This window comes from Schistocerca cancellata, chromosome 1, assembly GCF_023864275.1.
Source record: "Schistocerca cancellata isolate TAMUIC-IGC-003103 chromosome 1, iqSchCanc2.1, whole genome shotgun sequence".
In the NCBI taxonomy this organism is placed as follows: domain Eukaryota; kingdom Metazoa; phylum Arthropoda; class Insecta; order Orthoptera; family Acrididae; genus Schistocerca; species Schistocerca cancellata.
Genome location: NC_064626.1, coordinates 349,428,345 through 349,451,079, shown reverse-complemented (window position 1 = coordinate 349,451,079; position 22,735 = coordinate 349,428,345). Strand labels below are relative to the sequence as shown.

Genomic DNA, 22,735 nt, shown 5'->3' with positions numbered 1-22,735 from the left:
AAATCCCTCCCATTTAGCCTGGATACCCAGAAACAGCATATCTGCAGTGACAAAATCTTCTTTGCTCAATATGCTGAGGGTCTCACCAGGGACTTAACAGATAGGCACTACCCCCAAAACTAGTCGGCAAACAGATCTCCTGTACCATTTCCCCTCACACCCCCAATCCTCCCACTGCCCCCAAGAATCAGCCACAAAGAGTATCCCCTTCATCACCCAGTACCACACTGGACTGGAGCAATTGAGCCATATCCTTCACCAGGGTTTTTATTACCTATCATCATGGCCTGAAATGAGGGACATCCCACCAGAGATACTTCCCACCCCTCCTAAAGTTGTGTTCCATCACCCACCCAACCTCCAGAACATCCTAGTTCAGACCTATCCACTCCAAATCCAAACCCTTTGACAGAAGGATCACATCCCTGTGGAAGACCCAGGTGCAAAACCTGCCCAATCCACTCACCCACCACTTGCTATTCCAGTCCTATCATAGTTTCATCCCCATCAAGTGCTGGGTCGTCTGTGAAAGCAGCCATGTCATTTTTTAGCTCTGCTGCAATCATTGCAAAGCTTTTTATATTGGTATGTTACCAACCAGCTGTCCACCAGGATGTACAGCCATTGCCAAACTGTGGCCAAGAACGAAGTGGATCAGCCTGTGGCACAGGATGCAGCTCAACATAACATACTTGATTTCAATGGCTGCTTCACTAATCAAACCATCTGGATCCTTCCATTCCAACACCACCTTTTCTGAACTGCACAGATGGGAGCTATTCTTACAACACATTCTCAGCTCCCGTAATTATCCAGGCCCCAACCTATGAGAACACACTGTCGCCACACCCTTCACCCAACAGTTTCCACCCCCCTCTGTCCTATCATCTCCTCCCCATTATCATCTACCACCCTGTTTATTTGAAACACTCTGCCAATGTATCCACCTGTCCTCCCCCACATCTCTCCTTTTTTGCTCCTTTTTCCCCACCTCCCTGCTCCATGACCTCCTGAAGCTGTACCTGTTGGCAGTCCATTCCCTACACACTCCACCATGCAGCATTAGCCTCTTTCCCCACCCGTACATTACTATCCCTTACCCTTCTCTTCCCACTCCAGACTGCTGCTTGCATCCCACATGATGTTACATTCTGGCCCGAGATGCTGGAGCTGGCAGCCGTGTGTGCATGAGGTGTGTGGTGTCTTTTAATTGTGCCTGTCTGCAACTTGACATATCTTCTTTACAGTAAGCTGCAATTTGTCTTTTCCTACATTGTTGATATTCCTACCTGGAAGTTCCATTCTTGATATTCCTCAATGTTGCAGAACCCAGTCAACTTCAGTGCAGATCATTCATTGCTAGGCAGTTTCAGTCAGAAATTTGTTTGAATCTATGAACACTGCTAAAGGCTAATCACATTATTCTATGATGCTACTGTTTTATCTTACAGTTATATTTATCACTCACTGGCCTCCTTTTTATGATGCTGCTGGTCATTAGCCTGGATCTCATATAGACACTTCTGCACAAATAGATACTTTTCTGAAACATTATTTTGGCTGTGCTACACAGCTTTTACAAAAGACATTTTCGTGTATACCACCACAAAGTTGATGTCTTTGTTGTACTGTAAATAGTATTGACAATAGGTGATCATCTGGCAGACTTTAGGATTGTAAAAATCATGTGTACCACATTCCATAGTTTTAAATAAGGAATTTATCTATTAAGCAATCTGAAAAAATGTGAGTTAGCCTGGTGGAAGATATGGCACATTCTAATCCAGAAAAAAGATTTCTTGTCTAGTTAATAATTTCTTCTTCACTGCCGCTTCTTACTGAATTTGTCACAACTTGTATAAAGGCACCTCTACAGTTACCTTTGGATCCAGAACCAGGTCCTGCAAAGATTGTTTTGAATTTCTGATATTTTTTAAAATCTTGTCGAGCTCTTTCATCTAACTCCAGGGTGCAAGTAAAATTTGCAGTTTAGGCAGTGGCATTTTCTACTAAGTGTAGACTATGAGCAGAAATTCATTTTCAAATGTTGCACATTGTCTTTTCTTGCTTCCCGAGCAATGGGTCCCGAGTTCGATTCCCAGCAGTGTCAGGGATTTTTACCTGCCTTGAGATGACTGGGTGTTTGTGTTGTTCTCATCATTTCATCATCATTCATGAAAGTGGCAAGTTTGGACTGAGCAAAGCTTGTGAATTTGTATGGGCACTGATAACCGTGCAGTTGAGTGCCCCACAAACCAAACATCATCATCATCATCATCATTTTCCTGTACTTGCAGATATTTATCTTATTGTGTTTAGTGCTGCATCATCAGAAACCACAGATATGTTATTGTTTTCACACTATGTGTACACACACGCATTTTTTGTCTCATCAAACTTTTTGATGTTTTTCACATATAAAATGGCAGTTTTTCTCATATAAATCTGTCATTTTGTTTCTTTACAGTGAAGATTTTCAAATCTCAATTGGGCAGCCCCAACAATCCATGTGACCTTTTCTTCCTGTCGAGTAGGTCTCCTCTGATCAGTAGTTCTGTGTGACTTTTCTGAACCCTCCCCATTTTTTAACCTCATTTGTCTTTTTCCTTCACCTCTCTTGCTTTCCCTTCAAGCATTATGCCATAATGAGGAGGCACTGGCTCCAAAAGCTTGCAAATTCCAGTGCCTTTTGGTATATTATCAGATATATTAACATTTGCAAAAATTACGCTTTGTCAAAGTAAGCATGCACGTTAAAGAAAATAAAACTTACAAGGCCCTCAAAACTAAAAGTAGCATTCATGATAAGAATATGAGGTAATGAACCATGGACCCTGCCATTGGTGGGGAGGTGGGAGTCTTGCGTGCCTCAGCGATACAGATGGCTGTACCGTAGGTGCAACCACAACAGAGGGGTATCTGTTGAGTGGCCAGACAAACATGTGGTTCCTGAAGAGGGGCAGCAGCCCTTTCAGTAACAGTCAGGGGTAACAGTCGGGATGATGGACTGATCTGGCCTTGCAACACTAACCAAAATGACCTTTCTGTGCTGGTACTGTGAACGGCTGAAAGCAAGGGGAAACTACAGCCATAATTTTTCCCAAGGGCATGCAGCTTTACTGTATGGTTAAATGATAATGGCGCCCTCTTGGGTAAAATATTCCGGAGGTAAAATAGTCCCCCATTCGGATATTCGGGTGGGGACTACTCAATAGGACATCATTATCAGGAGAAAGAAAACTGGTGTTCTATGGATCGGAGCGTGGAATGTCAGATCCCTTAATCGGGCAGGTGGGTTAGAAAATTTATAAAGGGAAATGGATAGGTTGAAGTTAGATATAGTGGAAATTAGTGAAGTTCGGTGGCAGGAGGAACAAGACATTTGGTGATCAGGTGAATACAGGGTTATAAATACAAAATCAAATAGGGGTAATGCAGGAGTAGGTTTAATAATGAATAAAAAAAATAGAAGTACGGGTAAGCTACTACAAACAGCATAGTGAATGCATTATTGTGGCCAAGATAGACATGAAGCCCACGCCTACTACAGTAGTACAAGTTTATATACCAACTAGCTCTGCAGATGATGAAGAAATTGATGAAATGTATTATAAGATAAAAGAAATTATTCAGGTAGTGAAGGGAGATGAAAATTTAATAGTCATGGGTGACTGGAATTTGAGAGTAGGAAAACGGAGAGAAGTAAACGTAGTAGGTGAATATGGATTGGGGGTAAGAAATGAAAGACAAAGCCGTCTGTTAGAATTTTGCACAGAGCATAACTTAATCATAGTTATCGCTTGGTTCAAGAATCATACAAGAAGGTTGTTTACATGGAAGGGGCCTTGAGATACTAGAAGGTTTCAGATAGATTATATAATGGTAAGACAGAGATTTAGGAACCAGGTTTTAAATTGTAAGACCTTTTCAGAGGCAGATGTGGACTCTGACCACAATCTATTGGTTATGAACTGTAGATTAAAACTGAAGAAACTGCAAAAAGGTGGGAATTTAAGGAGATGGGACCTGGATAAACTGAAAGAACCAGACGTTGTACAGAGTTTCAGGGAGAGCATAAGGGAACAATTGACAGGAATGGGGTAACGAAATACAGTAGAAGAAGAATGGATAGCTCTGAGGGATGAAGTAGTCAAGGCAGCAGAGCATCAAGTAGGTAAAAAGATGAGGGCTAGTAGAAAACCTTGGGTAACAGAAGAAATATGGAATTTAATTGATGAAAGGAGAAATTATAAAAATGCAGTGAATAAAGCAGGCAAAAAGGAATAGAAACATCTCAAAAATGAGATCGACAGGAAGAGCAAAATGGCTAAGCACGGATGGCTAGAGTACAAATGTAATGATCTAGAGGCGCATATCACTAGGAGTAAGATAGATACTGTCTACAGGAAAATTAAAGAGACCTTTGGAGAAAAGAGAACCACTTGCATGAATATCAAGAGCTCAGACGGAAACCCAGTTCTAAGCAAAGAAAGGAAAGCAGAAAGGTGGAAGGAGTATATAGTGGGTCTATACAAGGGTGATGTACTTGATGACAATATTATGTAAATGGAAGAGGATGTAGATGAAGATGAAATGAGAGATACAATACTGCGTGAAGAGTTTGACAGAGCACTGAAAGACCTGAGTTGAAACAAGGCCCCTAGAGTAGATAACATTCCATTAGAACTACTGGTAGCCTTGGGAGAGCCAATCCTGATAAAACTCTACCATCTGGTGAGCAAGATGTATGAGACAGGTGAAATTCCCTCAGACTTCAAGAAGAATATAATAGTTCCAATCCCAAAGAAAGCAGGTGTTGGCAGATGTGAAAATTACCGAACTATCAGTTTAATAAGTTACAGCTGCAAAATACTAATGTGAATTCTTTACAGATGAATGGAAAAACTGGTAGAAGCTGACCTTGGGGAAGATCAGTTTGGATTCCGTAGAAATATTGGAACACGTGAGGCAATACTGACCTTACGACTTATCTTAGAAGAAAGATTAAGGAAAGGCAAACCTACGTTTCTAACATTTGTAGACTTAAAGAAAGCTTTTGACAATGTTGACTGGAATACACTCTTTCAAATTCTAAAGGTGGCAGGGGTAAAATACAGGGAGCGAAAGGCTATTTAGAATTTGTACAGAAACCAGATGGCATTTATAAGAGTTGAGGGGCATGAAAGGGAAGCAGTGTATGGGAAGGGATTGAGGCAGGGTTGTAGCCTCTCCCTGACATTATTCAATCTGTATACTGAGCCTGAATATTGAGCAAGCAGTAAAGGAAACAAAAGAAAAATTTGGAGTAGGTATTAAAATCTATGGAGAAGAAATAAAAACTTTGAGGTTCACTGATGACATTGTAATTCTGTCAGAGACAGCAAAGGACTTGGAAGAGCAATTGAATGGAGTGGACAGTGTCTTGAAAGGAAGGTATAAGATGAACATCAACAAAAGCAAAACGAGGATAATGGAATGTAGTCGAATTACGTTGGGTGATGCTGAGGGAATTAGATTACGAAATGAGACACTTAAAGTAGTAAAGGAGTTTTGCTATTTGGGGAGCAAAATAACTGATAATGGTTGAAGTAGAGAGGATATCATATGTCGACTGGCAATGGCAAGCAAAGCGTTTCTGAAGAAGAGAAATTTGTTAACATCGAGTATAGATTTAAGTGTCAGGAAGTCATTTCTGAAAGTATTTGTATGGAGTGTAGCCATGTATGGAAGTGAAACATGGATAATAAATATTTTGGACAAGAAGAGAATAGAAGCTTTTGAAATGTGGTGCTACAGAAGAATGCTGAAGATTAGATGGGTAAATCACATAACTAATGAGGAGGTATTGAATAGAATTGGGGAGAAGATGAGTTTGTGGCACAACTTGACAAGAAGATGGGACCAGTTGGTAGGACATGTTCTGAGACCCCAAGGGATCCCATATTTAGCATTGGAGGGCAGTGTGGAGGGTAAAAATCATAGAGGGAGACCAAGAGATGAATACCCTAAGTAGATTCAGAAGGATGTAGGTTGCAGTAAGTACTGGGAGATGAAGCAGCTTGCACAGTATAGAGTAGCATGGAGAGCTACTCTAGCTAGGAAAGATGAAGCAACCATTGGTTGCAAAAGCTTGAATTTTCTGTGTATGTTTGTGTTTGTTTGTGTTGTGTCTAGACAAGACAGCCTAGACACAATGAGAGGAAGCCGAAAGGCACACGCTTAAACTCACGCAGGCTGGCGTGAGGTCTGAAACAGGATACGTAATGAATGTTATAAAGAAAAGTGCGTAGCTTCTGGAATACTTAACTTTAATCCACATTTGTAGAACATCACTCTTGATGATACATTAATAGAATCTCATTATCAATTGAATACGGCGCCTTGCTAGGTCGTAGCAAATGTAGCTGAAGGCTATGCTAACTATCGTCTCGGCAAATGAGAGCGTAATTCTCAGTGAACCGTCCCTTGCAAAGTCAGCTGTACAACTGGGGCGAGTGCTAGTACGTCTCTCTAGACCTGCCGTGTGGCGGCGGCTCGGACTGCCATCACTGACAGTGGCGACACGCGGGTCCGTCGTATACTAGCGGACCGCGGCCGATTTAAAAGCTACCACCTAGCAAGTGTGGTGTCTGACGGTGACACCACAGTTTGTGTGTCTATCGACCTGCCAGCCCTTTTATATATATATATATATATATATATATATATATATATAAGTGCTGGCAGGTCGATAGACACACAAACAAACACAAACATACATACAAAATTCAAGCTTTTGCAACCAGTGGTTGCTACATCAGGAAAGAGGGAAGGAGAGGGAAAGACGAAAGGATGTGGGTTTTAAGGGAGAGGAAAAGGAGTCATTCCAATCCCGGGAGCGGAAAGACTTACCTTAGGGGGAAAAAAAGGACAGGTATACACACGCACACACACCCATATCCAACCGCACATACACAGACACAAGCAGACATTTGTAAAGGCAAAGAGTTTCGGCAGAGATGTCAGTCAAGGCAGAAGTACAGATGCAAAGATGTTGTTGAAAGATAAGTCAGGTATGAGCGGCGGCAACTTGAAATTAGCAGAGGATAAGGCCTGGCGGATAACGAGAAGAGAGGATATACTGAAGGGCAAGTTCCCATCTCCGGATTTCTGACAGGTTGGTGTTAGTGGGAAGTATCCAGATAACCCGGACGGTGTAACACTGTGCCAAGATGTACTGGCCATGCACCAAGGCATGTTTAGCCACAGGGTGATCCTCATTACCAACAAGCACTGTCTGCCTCTGTCCATTCATGCGAATGGACAGTTTGTTGCTGGTCATTCCCACATAGAAGGCTTCACAATGTAGGCAGGTCAATTGGTAAATCACATGGGTGCTTTCACATGTGGCTCTGCCTTTGAATGTGTACATCTGCCGGGCTACAGGACTGGAGTAGGTGGTGGTGGGAGGGTGCATGGGACAGGTTTTACACCGGGGGTGGTTACAAGGGTAGGAGCCAGAGGGTAGGGAAGGTGGTTTGGGGATTTCATAGGGATGAACTAAGAGGTTACGAAGGTTAGGTGGACGGCGGAAAGACACTCTTGGTGGAGTGGGGAGGATTTCATGAAGGATGGATCTCATTTCAGGGCAGGATTTGAGGAAGTCGTATCCCTGCTGGAGTGCCATATTCAGAATGTGATCCAGTCCCGGAAAGTATCCTGTCACAAGTGGGGCACTTTTGCGGTTCTTCTGTGGGAGGTTCTGTGCTTGAGGGGATGAGGAAGTGGCTCTGGTTATTTGCTTCTGTACCAGGTCGGGAGGGGAATTGCGGGATGCAAAAGCTGTTTTCAGATTGTTGGTGTAATGGTTCAGGGATTCCGGACTGGAGCAGATTTGTTTGCCACGGAGACCTAGGCTGTAGGGAAGGGACCGTTTGATGTGGAATGGGTGGCAGCTGTCATCATGGAGGTACTGTTGCTTGTTGCTGGGTTTGATGTGGACGGACGTGTGAAGCTGGCCACTGGACAGATGGAGGTCAACGTCAAGGAAAGTGGCATGGGATTTGGAGTAGGACCAGGTGAATCTGATGGAACCAAAGGAGTTGAGGTTGGAGAGGAAATTCTGGAGTTCTTCACTGTAAGTCCAGATCATGAAGATGTCATCAATAAATCTGTACCAAACTTTGGGTTGGCAGGCCTGGGTAACCAAGAAGGCTTCCTCTAAGCGACCCATGAATAGGTTGGCGTACGAGGAGGCCATCCTGGTACCCATGGCTGTTCCCTTTAATTATTGGTATGTCTGGCCTTCAAAAGTGAAGAACTTGTGGGTCAGGATGAAGGCTAAGGTAATGAGGAAAGAGGTTTTAGGTAGGGTGGCAGGTGATCGGCGTGAAAGGAAGTGGTCCATCAGAGCGAGGCCCTGGATGTGCGGAATGTATGTGTATAACGAAGTGGCATCAATGGTTACATGGATGGTTTCCAGGGGTAACAGATTGGTTAAGGATTCCAGGCATTCGAGAAAGTGGTTGGTGTCTTTGATGAAGTATTGTAGACTGCATGTAATGGGTTGACGGTGTTGATCTACGTAGGTAGAGATACATAGGCAGAGATACCTTCAACCCATTACATGCAGTCTCCCATCCTTCATCAAAGACACCAACCACTTTCTCGAACGCCTGGAATCCTTACCCAATCTGTTACCCCCGGGAACCATCCTTGTAACCATTGATGCCGCTTCGTTATAAACAAATATTCCTCACGTCCAGGGCCTTGCTGTGATGGAGCACTTCCTTTCACGCCGATCATCTGCCACCCTACCTAAAACATCTTTCCTCATTACCTTAGCCAGCTTCATCCTGACCCACAATTTCTTCACTTTTGAAGGCCAGACATACCAATAATTAAAGGGAACAGCCATGGGTACCAGGATGGCCCCCTCGTATGCCAACCTATTCATGGGTCGCTTAGAGGAAGCCTTCTTGGTTACCCAGGCCTGCCAACCCAAAGTTTGGTACAGATTTATTGATGACATCTTCATGATCTGGTCTCACAGTGAAGAAGAACTCCAGAATTTCCTCTCCAACCTCAACTCCTTTGGTTCCATCAGATTCAGCTGGTCCTACTCCAAATCGCATGCCACTTTCCTTGATGTTGACCTCCATCTGTCCAATGGCCAGCTTCACACGTCCGTCCACATGAAACCCACCAACAAGCAACAGTACCTCCATTATGACAGCTGCCACCCATTCCACATCAAACGGTTCCTTCCCTACAGCCTAGGTCTTCATGGCAAATGGATCTGCTCCAGTCCGGAATCCCTGAACCATTACACCAACAATCTGAAAACAATCAGCACACACTCCGCTGCAGAGTGGAAATCTCATTCTGGAAACATCCCCCAGGCTGTGGCTAAGCCATGCTTTCGCAATATCCTTTCTTTCAGGAGTGCTAGTTCTGCAAGTTTCGTAGGGGAGCTTCTGTAAAGTTTGGAAGGTAGGAGACGAGGTACTGGCAGAAGTAAAGCTGTGAGTACCGGACGTGAGTCGTGCTTCGGTAGCTCAGATGGTAGAGCACTTGCCCGCGAAAGGCAAAGGTCCCGAGTTCGAGTCTCGGTCGAGCACACAGTTTTAATCTGCCAGGAAGTTTCATAAAAAACAGCTTTCACATCCCACAACTACCCTCCCGACCCGGTACAGAAGCAAATAACCAGAGCCACTTCCTCATTCCCTCAAGCCCAGAACCTCCCACAGAAGAACCACAAAAGTGCCCCACTTGTGACAGGATACTTTGCCGGACTGGATCAGACTCTGAATGTGGCTCTCCAGCAGGGATACGACTTCCTCAAATCCTGCCCTGAAATGAAATCCATGCTTCATGAAATCCTCCCCACTCCACCAAGAGTGTCTTTCCGCCGTCCACCTAACCTTCGTAACCTCTTAGTTCATCCCTATGAAATCCCCAAACCACCTTCCCTACCCTCTGACTCCTACCCTTGTAACCGCCCCCGGTGTAAAACCTGTCCCATGCACCCTCCCACCACCACCTACTCCAGTCCTGTAACCCGGCAGGTGCACACAATCAAAGGCAGAGCCACATGTGAAGGCACCCACGTGATATACCAACTGACCTGCCTACACTGTGAAGCTTTCTAAGTGGGAATGACCAGCAACAAACTGTCCATTCGCATGAATGGACAGAGGCAGACAGTGTTTGTTGGTAATGAGGATCACCCTGTGGCTAAACATGCCTTGGTGCATGGCCAGTACATCTTGGCACAGTTTTACACGGTCCGGGTTATCTGGATACTTCCCACTAACACCAACCTGTCAGAACTCCAGAGATGGGAACTTGCCCTTCAGTATAACCTCTCTTCTCGTTATCCGCCAGGCCTCAACCTCCGCTAATTTCAAGTTGCCGCCGCTCATACCTCACCTCTCTTTCAACAACATCTTTGCATCTGTACATCTGCCTCGACTGACATCTCTGCCGAAACTCTTTGCCTTTACAAATGTCTGCTTGTGTCTGTGTATGTGCGGTTGGATATGGGTGTGTGTACGAGTGTATACCTGTCCTTTTTTCCCCCTAAGGTAAGTCTTTCCGCTCCCGGGATTGGAATGACTCCTCACCCCCTTAAAACCCACATGCTTTTGTCTTTCCCTCTCCTTCCCTCTTTCCTGATGAAGCAACCGCTGGTTGCGAAAGATTGAATTTTGTGTGTATGTTTGTGTTTGTTTCTGTGCTGGCAGGTCGATAGACACACAAACAAACATAAACATACACACAAAATTCAACCTTTCACAACCAGCGGTTGCTTCATCAGGAAAGAGGGAAGTAGAGGGAAAGACGAAAGGATGTGGGTTTTAAGGGAGAGGGTAAGGCGACCCATAAATTGGTTGGCATTCGAGGGGGCCATCCTGGTACCCATGGCTGTTCCCTTTAATTGTTGGTATGTCTGGCCTTCAAAAGTGAAGAAGTTGTGGGCTAGGATGAAGCTGGCTAAGGTAATGAGGAAAGAGGTTTTAGGTAGGGTAGCAGGTGATCGGCGTGAATTGAAGTGCTCCATCACTACAAGGCCCTGGACGTGCAGGATATTTGTACATAAGGAAGTGGCATCAATGGTTACAAGGATGGTTTCTGGGGGTAACAGACTGGGTAAAGATTTACTGTCCTACACTCGTACTCTCTGCTGGAAATATCACTTTGCCACGAAGAAAAATAATCCTAATCCTACTCCTAATGATCCAACTCCCCAAGACATGTTCCAAATTGAACGCTGCCTGGAACAGTACCATCCTCCACTGCAGCAGGAATCACCTCCTCTTCCTCAAAATCACCCTCTCCAAACCTTCCAGGAATTTCTCACATCCAGCCTTGCCTCTCAGTCCTTCTTGAAAAACCTTAATCCTACACCCAACATCACCACAGCTGAAGCCCAGGCTATCCGTGATCTGAAGGCTGACAAGGGTTCCACGATCGTGGTACTTGATCGTTGGGAGTATGTGGCTGAGGGACTGCGTCAGCTTTCAGACAACACTACATACAAGGTTTGCCAAGGTAATCCCATTCCTGATGTCCAGGCAGAGCTTCAAGGAATCCTCAGAACCTTGGGCCCCCTACAAAAACTTTCACCTGATTCCATCATCCTCCTGACCCCACCGACACCCCGCACCCCTACCTTCTACCTACTTCCTAAAATTCACAAACCCAATCATCCCGGCCGCCCCATTGTAGCTGGTTACCAAGCCCCCACAGAATGTATCTCTGCCTACGTAGATCAACACCTCCAACCCATTACATGCAGTCTCCCATCCTTCATCAAAGACACCAACCACTTTCTCGAACACCTGGAATCCTTACCCAGTCTGTTACCCCTGGAAACCATCCTTGTAACCATTGATGCCACTTCCTTGTGCACAAATATCCCACACATCCAGGGCCTTGTAGCAATGGAGCACTACTTTTCATGCCGATCACCTGCTACCCTACCTAAAACCTCTTTCCTCATTACCTTAGCCAGCTTCATCCTAGCCCACAAGTTCTTCACTTTTGAAGGCCAGACATACCAGTAATTAAAGGGAACAGCCATGGGTACCAGGATGGCCCCCTCGTATGCCAACCTATTTATGGGTCGCTTAGAGGAAGACTTCTTGGTTACCCAGGCCTGCCAACCCAAAGTTTGGTACAGATTTATTGATGACATTTTCATGATCTGGACCCACAGTGAAGAAGAACTCCAGAATTTCCTCTCCAACCTCAACTCCTTTGGTTCCATCAGATTCACCTGGTCCTACTCTAAATCCCATGCCACTTTCCTTGACGTTGACCTCCACCTGTCCAATGGCCAGCTTCACACGTCCGTCCACATCAAACCCACCAACAAGCAACAGTACCTCCATTATGACAGCTGCCACCCATTCCACATCAAACGGTCCCTTCCCTACAGCCTAGGTCTTCGTGGCAAACGAATCTGCTCCAGTCCGGAATCCTTGAATCATTACACCAACAACCTGAAAACAGCTTTTGCATCCCGTAACTACCCTCCCGACCTGGTACAGAAGCAAATAACCAGAGCCACTTCCTCATCTCCTCAAACCCGGAACCTTCCACAGAAGAACCCCAAAAGTGCCTCACTTGTGACAGGATACTTTCCGGGACTGGATCAGATTCTGAATGTGACTCTCCAGCAGGGATACGACTTCCTCAAATCCTGCCCTGAAATGAGATCCATCCTTCATGAAATCCTCCCCACTCCACCAAGAGTGTCTTTCCGCCATCCACCTAACCTTCGTAACCTCTTAGTTCATCCCCATGAAATCCCCAAACCTTCCCTACCCTCTGGCTCCTACCCCTGTAACCGCCCCCGGTGTAAAACCTGTCCCATGCACCCTCCCACCACCACCTATTCCAGTCCTGTAACCCGGAAGGTGTACACGATCAAAGGCAGAGCCACGTGTGAAAGCACCCACGTGATCTACCAACTGACCTGCCTACACTGTGATGCATTCTATGTGGGAATGACCAGCAACAAACTGTCCATTCGCATGAATGGACACAGGCAGACAGTGTTTGTTGGTAATGAGGATCACCCTGTGGCTAAACATGCCTTGGTGCACGGCCAGCACATCTTGGCACAGTGTTACACCGTCCGGGTTATCTGGATACTTCCCACTAACACCAACCTGTCTGAACTCCTGAGAAGGGAACTTGCCCTTCAGCATATCCTCTCTTCTCGCTATCCGCCAGGCCTCAATCTCCGCTAATTTCTAATTTCAATCTGCTGCCGCTCAGACATCACCTGTCTTTCAACATCATCTTTGCCTCTGTACTTCCGTCCCGACTGACATCTCTGCCCAAACTCTTTGCCTTTACAAATGTCTGCTTGTGTCTGTGTATATGCGGATGGATATGTGTGTGTGTGCGAGTGTATACCTGTCCTTTTTTCCCCTAAGGTAAGTCTTTCCGCTCCCGGGATTGGAATGACTCCTTACCCTCTCCCTTAAAACCCATATCCTTTTGTCTTTCCTTCTCCTTCCCTCTTTCCTGACGAGGCAACCGTTGGTTGCGAAAGCTAGATTTTTGTGTGTATGTTTGTGTTTGTTTGTGTGTCTATCGACCTGCCAGCGCTTTTGTTTGGTAAGTCTCATCATCTTTCTTTTTATATATATATAAAAGGTACGGCCATACTTTCAGGAAACATTCCTCACACACAAAGAAAGAAAATATGTTATGTGGACATGTGTCCGCTTACTTTCCATGTTAGAGCACATTTTATTACTTCTCTTCAAATCACATTAATCATGGAATGGAAACACACAGCAACAGAACATACCAGCGTGACTTCAAACACTTTGTTACAGCAGATGTTCAAAATGTTCTCCGTTAGTGAGGATACACGCATCCACCCTCCATCGCATGGAATCCCTGATGCGCTGATGCAGCCCTGGAGAATGGAGTATTGTACCACAGCCGTCCACAATACGAGCACGAAGAGTCTCTACATTTGGTACCAGGATTGCATAGACAAGAGCTTTCAAATGCCCCCATAAATGAAAGTCAAGAGGGTTGAGGTCAGAAGAGCGTGGAGGCCATGGAATTGGTCCGCCTCTACCAATCCAACGGTCACCGAATCTGTTGTTGAGAAGCGTACAAACACTTTGACTGAAATGTGCAGGAGCTCCATCGTGCATGAACCACATGTTGTGTCGTACTTGTAGAGGCACATGTTCCAGCAGCACAGGTAGAGTATCCCGTATGAAATCATGATAACGTGCTCCATTGAACATAGGTGGAAGAACATGGGGCCCAATCAAGACATCACCAACAATGTGTAGATGTGTAGATCAACACCTTCAACCCATTACATGCAGTCTCCCATCCTTCATCAAAGACACCAACCACTTTCTCGAACGCCTGGAATCCCTACCCAGTCTCTTACCCCCGGAAACCATCCTTGTAACCATTGATGCCACTTCCTTATACACAAATATTCCGCATGTCCAGGGCCTCGCTGCGGTGGAGCACTTCCTTTCACGCCGATCACCTGCCGCCCTACCTAAAACCTCTTTCCTCATTACCTTAGCCAGCTTCATCCTGACCCACAATTTCTTCACTTTTGAAGGCCAGACATACCAACAATTAAAGGGAACAGCCATGGGTACCAGGATGGCCCCCTCGTACGCCAACCTATTCATGGGTCGCTTAGAGGAAGCCTTCTTGGTTACCCAGGCCTGCCAACCCAAAGTTTGGTACAGATTTATTGATGACATTTTCATGATCTGGACTCACAGTGAAGAAGAACTCCAGAATTTCCTCTCCAACCTCAACTCCTTTGGTTCCATCAGATTCACCTGGTCCTACTCTAAATCCCATGCCACTTTCCTTGACATTGACCTCCACCTGTCCAATGGCCAGCTTCACACGTCCGTCCACATCAAACCCACCAACAAGCAACAGTACCTCCATTATGACAGCTGCCACCCATTCCACATCAAACGGTCCCTTCCCTACAGCCTAGGTCTTCGTGGCAAACGAATCTGCTCCAGTCCGGAATCCTTGAATCATTACACCAACAACCTGAAAACAGCTTTTGCATCCCGTAACTACCCTCCCGACCTGGTACAGAAGCAAATAACCAGAGCCACTTCCTCATCTCCTCAAACCCGGAACCTTCCACAGAAGAACCCCAAAAGTGCCCCACTTGTGACAGGATACTTTCCGGGACTGGATCAGATTCTGAATGTGACTCTCCAGCAGGGATACGACTTCCTCAAATCCTGCCCTGAAATGAGATCCATCCTTCATGAAATCCTCCCCACTCCACCAAGAGTGTCTTTCCGCCATCCACCTAACCTTCGTAACCTCTTAGTTCATCCCCATGAAATCCCCAAACCTTTCCTACCCTCTGGCTCCTACCCCTGTAACCGCCCCCGGTGTAAAACCTGTCCCATGCACCCTCCCACCACCACCTATTCCAGTCCTGTAACCCGGAAGGTGTACACGATCAAAGGCAGAGCCACGTGTGAAAGCACCCACGTGATTTACCAACTGACCTGCCTACACTGTGAAGCGTTCTATGTGGGAATGACCAGCAACAAACTGTCCATTCGCATGAATGGACACAGGCAGACAGTGTTTGTTGGTAATGAGGATCACCCTGTGGCTAAACATGCCTTGGTGCACGGCCAGCACATCTTGGCACAGTGTTACACCGTCCGGGTTATCTGGATACTTCCCACTAACACCAACCTGTCTGAACTCCGGAGATGGGAACTTGCCCTTCAGCATATCCTCTCTTCTCGCTATCCGCCAGGCCTCAATCTCCGCTAATTTCTAATTTCAATCTGCCGCCGCTCAGACCTCACCTGTCTTTCAACATCATCTTTGCCTCTGTACTTCCGCCCCGACTGACATCTCTGCCCAAACTCTTTGCCTTTACAAATGTCTGCTTGTGTCTGTGTATATGCGGATGGATATGTGTGTGTGTGCGAGTGTATACCTGTCCTTTTTTCCCCCTAAGGTAAGTCTTTCCGCTCCCGGGATTGGAATGACTCCTTACCCTCTCCCTTAAAACCCATATCCTTTTGTCTTTCCTTCTCCTTCCCTCTTTCCTGACGAGGCAACCGTTGGTTGCGAAAGCTAGATTTTTGTGTGTATGTTTGTGTTTGTTTGTGTGTCTATCGACCTGCCAGCGCTTTTGTTTGGTAAGTCTCATCATCTTTCTTTTTAAATATATTTTTCCCACGTGGAATGTTTCCCTCTATTATATGTATGTATATATATATAGGGAAACATTCCACTTGGGAAAAATATATATAAAAAACAAAGATGCTGTAACTTACCAAACGAGAAAGCACTGGTATGATGATAGACACAATAAAAAACACACACACAAATATTCAAGCTTTCACAACCCAAGTTTGCTTTATCAGGAGAGAGGGAAGGAGAGGGAAAAACGAAAGGATGTGGGTTTTAAGGGAGAGGGTAAGGAGTCATTCCAATCCCGGGAGCAGAAAGACTTACCTTATGGGGAAAAAAGGACAGTTACACACTCGCACACACACACATTTCCAGCCACACATATGCAGACACAGGGTTGCGAAAGCTTGAATATTTGTGTGTGTGCTTGTGTGTTTTTTTATTGTGTCTATCAACATACCAGCTTTTTCTCGTTTGGTAAGTTACAGCATCTTTGTTTTTTTATATATATATAATAGAAGGAAACATTCCACGTAGGAAAAATATACCTAAAAACAAAGATGATGTGACTTACCAAATGAAAGTCAACAGACACACAAACAAACACAAACATACACAAAAAATTCAAGCTTTCGCAACAAACTGTTGCCTCATCAGGAAAGAGGGAAGGAGAGGGAAAGACGAAAGGATGTGGGTTTTAAGGGAGAGGGTAAGGAGTCATTCCAGTCCCGGGAGCAGAAAGACTTACCTTAGGGGGGAAAAAGGGACGGGTATACACTCGCACACACACACATATCCATCCACACAAATACAGACACCTCACAGTCACGTGGACTTCTATTTCACCAACCAGCCCACAGCATTTTTACCTCTCTCCTTTTCCATTCCCCCAACCCCCACCTCTGGCCACCGTTTAACCTCCTGAGTGCACCTAGGTGCCCTACCCTCTCTATACCTTGTCCCTATATACATCCACAAGCATCACTTTACTATCCCACATCTCTACTTTGCTCCCTCTCCCCTCCTTTGAGTCTTCTCCTTACACCCACCACCCAGATTGCTTCTGCCACCATGCACAGTTGCTCACAGTCTTGTCTCAGCAGCCGGAGACAGTAGTCATGTGTGTGAGAGTTGCATTTGCAGTAATGAATATGTGTGTGTGTGTGTGTGTGTGTGTGTGTGTGTGTGTGTGTGTGTGTGTTTAGCAGTCTTGTTGTGCCTGTCTGCAACTCGGTTTGTTGATCAAAGACTGCAAAAAGTGATTGCACTGAAAAATGAAGAGATTACCCTTAGCTGTACAATGAATATATGTTTCTGATCAAATTCGGTGTGAGTATAAGGATCACAATGGACAGGAAACAATTTACATGACACTATGTTTCTTTCAAAACAACTACTAAATTTTAATATTTGTATTTTACATTCTTAGTATATGTCTGTTAATTAACAGTCTAAAATTAAATATTGTGTTACACCATAAACCTTTTTGTGCTAATTTATACTTTAAGTTGTTCTAATTTAGAGTGAAATAATTTGAATTAATTTTATTACAGTCTTTAGTAAATTTATTTATTTATTTATTTTTACAGCATTATCTAGGAAGTAACATCATCCCACTAGGCTATATTCGTAGTGGCTACTACCTGGAAAGAGCAATGTTATTCAAAGTGCTTGCTGATCGCATCAGTTTGCCTTGCACCCTTGTTCGTGGGAATTTTGGTCATTCTTGGGTAGAAATTGCAATGGTAGAGTACTCTGTTTCTCAAGATGATACAAATGAAATATGTAAGGTCCCATCAAGAATATGTAAACCAAACTGTGTTGTTGATCTAATGAACAATATAGGTCAAATATGGGTTCTGGGAAGTTCTGAAGCAAACATTTATTGTGGAAAAATACAATAAAATAAAAACTGCAATGATTTACTTATGTACTATAAAACCCAGAGTTGCTTTAAAGTTTTATAATTTCATATGTTGATAGCTTGTGTGTGTTCCTGATGCTGGGGGTGATGAAGTGTGATATTGCTTCTTCTTATATGTAATAGAGAGTTAACAATGTGGTTTCCAACAAACCTGTTATATCATCTGTAAAATTATGTGTACTCTAGCCAGTTCTAATCCAAAAATATTAGCTCTCTGAAGCTAAAATAATGATTGGGACATCTAGTGTGTTTGGTAACTACTCTGTTATTATAATACATATGTTATTGTATTTTGATGCACTGTAATATGTCATATATTGTGTCAATCCCTTGTTTCAGAAAGTAACATTTTGAAAGTGTTTTGACACTGATGCTCAGTCATGTACTTATCAGCATTTGAAAATGTTCTATTGGCCTCAAACTGGCGAGTTGTGTTTACACAATGAATAAAATGTTATAGATAAGGTAACATGTTTGATGGAAACAATATTGTTAACTGTCAATAAATTTATTGCTGTGGTGTACTGCATGAAAAAAAAAGTAGTGGACATGAGTAAAACATCCTCAATATCTGACTGAGCAATTGGACAGCATTAATGTCATCTTTTGTTGAATAACTTATTTTAATCAGCTATTTAGGTTAAAATAAATGATGGTTATAAAATAATGTAAAATTTCTCCATTTTCTCAATGTCTATTTGCTAAACATTTATTCAGTTGCTGCAAGAATTTGTGGTATATCATCTAGATAGTATGACAGACTGAGACTGCAAATTCCATTAATGAGCAGTGAACAACCATAGTTCCAATAATTAAATCATGTAGAAATAAGCATACAACTAAGTTTGTAAACACAGTGTAATTTGAAAGTGCAATAATAGTGCAAAAAATAACAGTTGTGGTAGTTGTTTACACAGCTCATTGCTACTTAATCTTATATAAATGAGCTATATAGAAAATTGAAGAAATCTAATCATGAGATAGTAACAGAAAACACTGAATAGAAAACAGGAAGTGATATGGGGTACATCCATATCAGCCTGTAGGGATTGTTGCTTTGGAATATACACAAATTCTACACCCCATGATTAGTCACTTACATTCTCTTACTACTCTACTTCTGTCCAGTCCTGCAGATGTGGCTGAAGCACTTGAGATCTAGGGTCTTTACTCCCCTTCCCCCCCCCTGCGGGTCCGGGGTAAGAATAGGCCCGAGGTATTCCTGCCTGTCGTACGAGGCGACTAAAAGGAGTTTCAACTGTTTCGGCCTTCCATGTGATGGTCCCCCTTGGGGTTTGACCTCCATTTTTCTAAATTTCTACAGAAGTACGAGCCTTTTGGGGAAGGACACCTTACGTGGTGTACCACTGGTCCTAAGTGCACTCAGACCTTGGCACTCAGCATTGCACCGGCGTTGTAACCATACCCACTATTACTCAAATTGGGCCTAAACGCCTTTTGGGTTGTCCCAGTTACGCCCATAGTGCGTCTCCATTTGCACCAGCGATCATGATGGACTTTCCATGGCACCAGAAATCCAGCACGGTAGCCAGCCCGTTGTGGTGGGGTCGTCATGTACCCTCTAGGTTGTAGCCCCCTGACAACACAGGGATCGTACTGCCGATACCTGAGCTGCACCCTCCCCAAGTCGGCCAAGGAGTAGATGCCCGTCTCCTTGGGGCATCAGGACTCCCGGCAATGGTCATCCTGCCAGGTGGCCCTTGCTGCGGCTGGGTGGCGCCCGTGGGGAGAGCCCCTGGTCGGAGTGGGTGGTATCGGGGCGGACGTTTCGCAGATGAAACGTCACCACGTATCGGGTCGCTCTGCGGCCGAGTCTTTCAAAAGAAAAAGTACCGTTTCTGGTTCTGGTTCTCCTGCCCCTTCCCCCTTGGCCACTCCATGGGAGGAGGGACAGGCCCGCCGGCTTGGAGCAAAGTACTTCCCCCGCTATTTGGTCTGTTCTCGAACCGATGGGGGGACATTTGCCACCTCCAAGCCCATGTTCTTTGTTCAGCACATTGAGGACATCTTCGGGGAAATCGAGGCTCTCAGCAAGATGCGTTCAGGGTCCGTACTTATCAAGACCACGTCCGCCACACAGTCAGCGGCACTCCAGGCGTGCGACCGCCTGGGGACATCCCAGTCTCCATTGTCCCACATCTGGCACTCAATAGGATGCAGGGGGTTATTTTTCATCGTGACCTCCTGCTACAATCTGATGAGGAGCTCAGGGCCAACCTGGAGCGCCGAGGCGTGCATTTCGTCCGGCGAGTCCAGCGCGGCCCCAAAGACCGTCGCATCGACACTGGGGCCTTTATCCTCGCCTTCGAGGGGGACGTTCTCCCGGAGAAGGTAAAGGTAATGTGCTACCGGTGTGACGTGCGACCCTACGTTCCGCCTCCTATGCGCTGTTTTAGGTGTTTGCGCTTTGGGCACATGTCGTCACGGTGTGAGGCTGAGCCCCTCTGTGGCGATTGTGGCCGTCCTGTTTGTGAGGAACATACATGCACCCCACCACCTCGGTGCGTTAATTGTCCTGGCATCCACTCGCCTAGATCCTCAGACTGCCCCGCATATCAGAAGGAGAAGAAGATACAAGAAATCAAAACTTTGGATCGGCTGTCTTATTCTGAGGCCAGGAAGAAGTACGACCGCCTCCATCCCGTGCCATTGACCACTTCATTTGCCTCAGTTGTGTCCACTCCTTCCGCGGTATCCTCACCCCTCTCCTGTCCCCCCTCCGCCTCCTCCGCCCATCAGGGGGCTCTGCCTCCGCCTCCCAAATCCCTCCCTTCCAAATCCTCCTCCCCCGTGGCCCCCACCGCCTCTGCCCCAGGGGCCATCCTTCCTCCTCCTTCTCCCCACACGCCACCTGAGAAGCGATCCTCTTCTCAGGCGTCCATCGGGGAAACGTTCCGGACCCCGGCTTCCGAGGTCCGGCGTTCCAAAACGGACCCCGCGCGTGAGGACCTTCTTCGGGTCCAGCCCACCATCCCTGTGCCTCCTCGGCCTTCCAAGAAGGCCTCCAAGAAGAAGTCTCTATCCCCCTCTCCACCCCGGCGCGTTTCGACTTACGCTCCATCCGTGAGTCGCCGCTCCCGGCCGTCCTCAGTTTCGCCGGGACGCTCTGCTGCCAGGCGCTCAGCTGGCCTTTCGTCGGCAAATGATGCTGCCCCTCCTACACAACCAGGGACAGCGGCCGCAGCTGGCGACCAGTCGATGGAACCGGATCCGCCTCCCGTCGGTTGTAGCGTTGTTCCCTCGCAACCTGGCCCTCCGCGGCCGTCGAGGTGACCCGCTCTTCCCCCGTCTCGTTCCCCCAACTTTTTGACTAGCGATGGCGTTGTTTCATTGGAACATAAGAGGTATTCGATCTCATCGGGAGGAATTACAACTGCTCCTCCGCCTGCACTGTCCGCTCGTCCTTGGACTCCAGGAAACCAAGTTGCGCCCGACTGACCGTATTGCCTTTACCCACTATACCTCGGAGCGGTATGACCTTACCCCTGTGGACGGTGTCCCAGCTCATGGTGGGGCCATGTTGCTCATTTGGGACGACGTCTATTACCATCCCATCCCATTGACCACCCCACTCCAAGCAATAGCTGTCCGCATTACTCTTTCTGCTTTTACTTTTTCAGTTTGTACCATCTACACTCCACCGTCGTCTGCCGTTAGTCGGGCTGACATGATGCACCTGATCGTTCAGCTTCCCCCGCCGTTTTTATTGTTTGGTGACTTCAATGCCCATCATCCCCTTTGGGGCTCTCCTGCATCCTGTCCAAGAGGCTCACTCTTGGCAGATGTCTTCAACCATCTCAATCTTGTCTGCCTCAATACCGGCACCCCGACTTTCCTCTCGGACTCCACCCATACCTACTCCCACTTGGACCTCTCGATATGTTCTACCACTCTTGCCCGTCGGTTCAAGTGGTATGTCCTTTCTGACACCTATTCGAGCGACCACTTCCCCTGTGTCGTTCGTCTCCTGCACCACACCCCATCCCCACGTCCTTCGAGCTGGAACATACTGAAAGCTGACTGGGGACTTTACTCATCCCTGGCGACCTTTCCGGACCACGATTTTCCCAGTTGTGACAGTCAGGTTGAATACCTCACGGCTGTTATCATCCATGCTGCCGAACGTTCCATTCCTCGTACTACTTCTTCACGTCGCGTTTCCGTCCCCTGGTGGAACGAGGCTTGTAGGGACGCTATCCGTGCTCGACGACGTGCTTTACGCACCTTTCGCCGCCATCCTACGTTGGCGAATTGTATTGAATACAAACGACTCCGAGCGCAATGCCGTAGAGTCATCAAAGACAGCAAAAAAGCTTGTTGGGCCTCTTTCACCGGCTCCTTTAACAGTTTTACTCCATCTTCCGTCGTTTGGGGTAGCCTGCGCCGGCTGTCGGGTATTAAGGCCCACTCCTCGGTACCTGGCCTGACCTCAGGTAATGCGGTCCTTGTTGATCCGGTGGCTGTCGCCAACGCCTTTGGCCGCTTTTTCGAGGAGGTTTCAAGCTCCGCCCATTACCATCCTGCCTTCCTTCCCAGGAAAGAGGCAGAAGAGGCTCGGCGACCTTCCTTCCACTCGCTGAATCTGGAAACCTATAATGCCCCCTTTACTATGCGGGA

At 46.1% G+C, this 22,735-nt stretch overlaps 1 protein-coding gene across 1 annotated transcript in view; it reads left to right on the top strand.

Moving 5' to 3' along the window:
- The window catches only part of LOC126173832 (armadillo repeat-containing protein 3), a 60,588-nt gene extending 41,978 nt beyond the window's left edge, over positions 1-18,610 (top strand). Inside the window, exon 4 of the mRNA XM_049920988.1 lies at positions 17,763-18,610. Coding sequence (XP_049776945.1) covers positions 17,763-18,077 — 315 coding nt within the window. The 3' untranslated portion in view covers positions 18,078-18,610. The remainder of the gene's footprint in view (positions 1-17,762) is intronic.
- Positions 18,611-22,735: the final 4,125 nt, after the last annotated feature.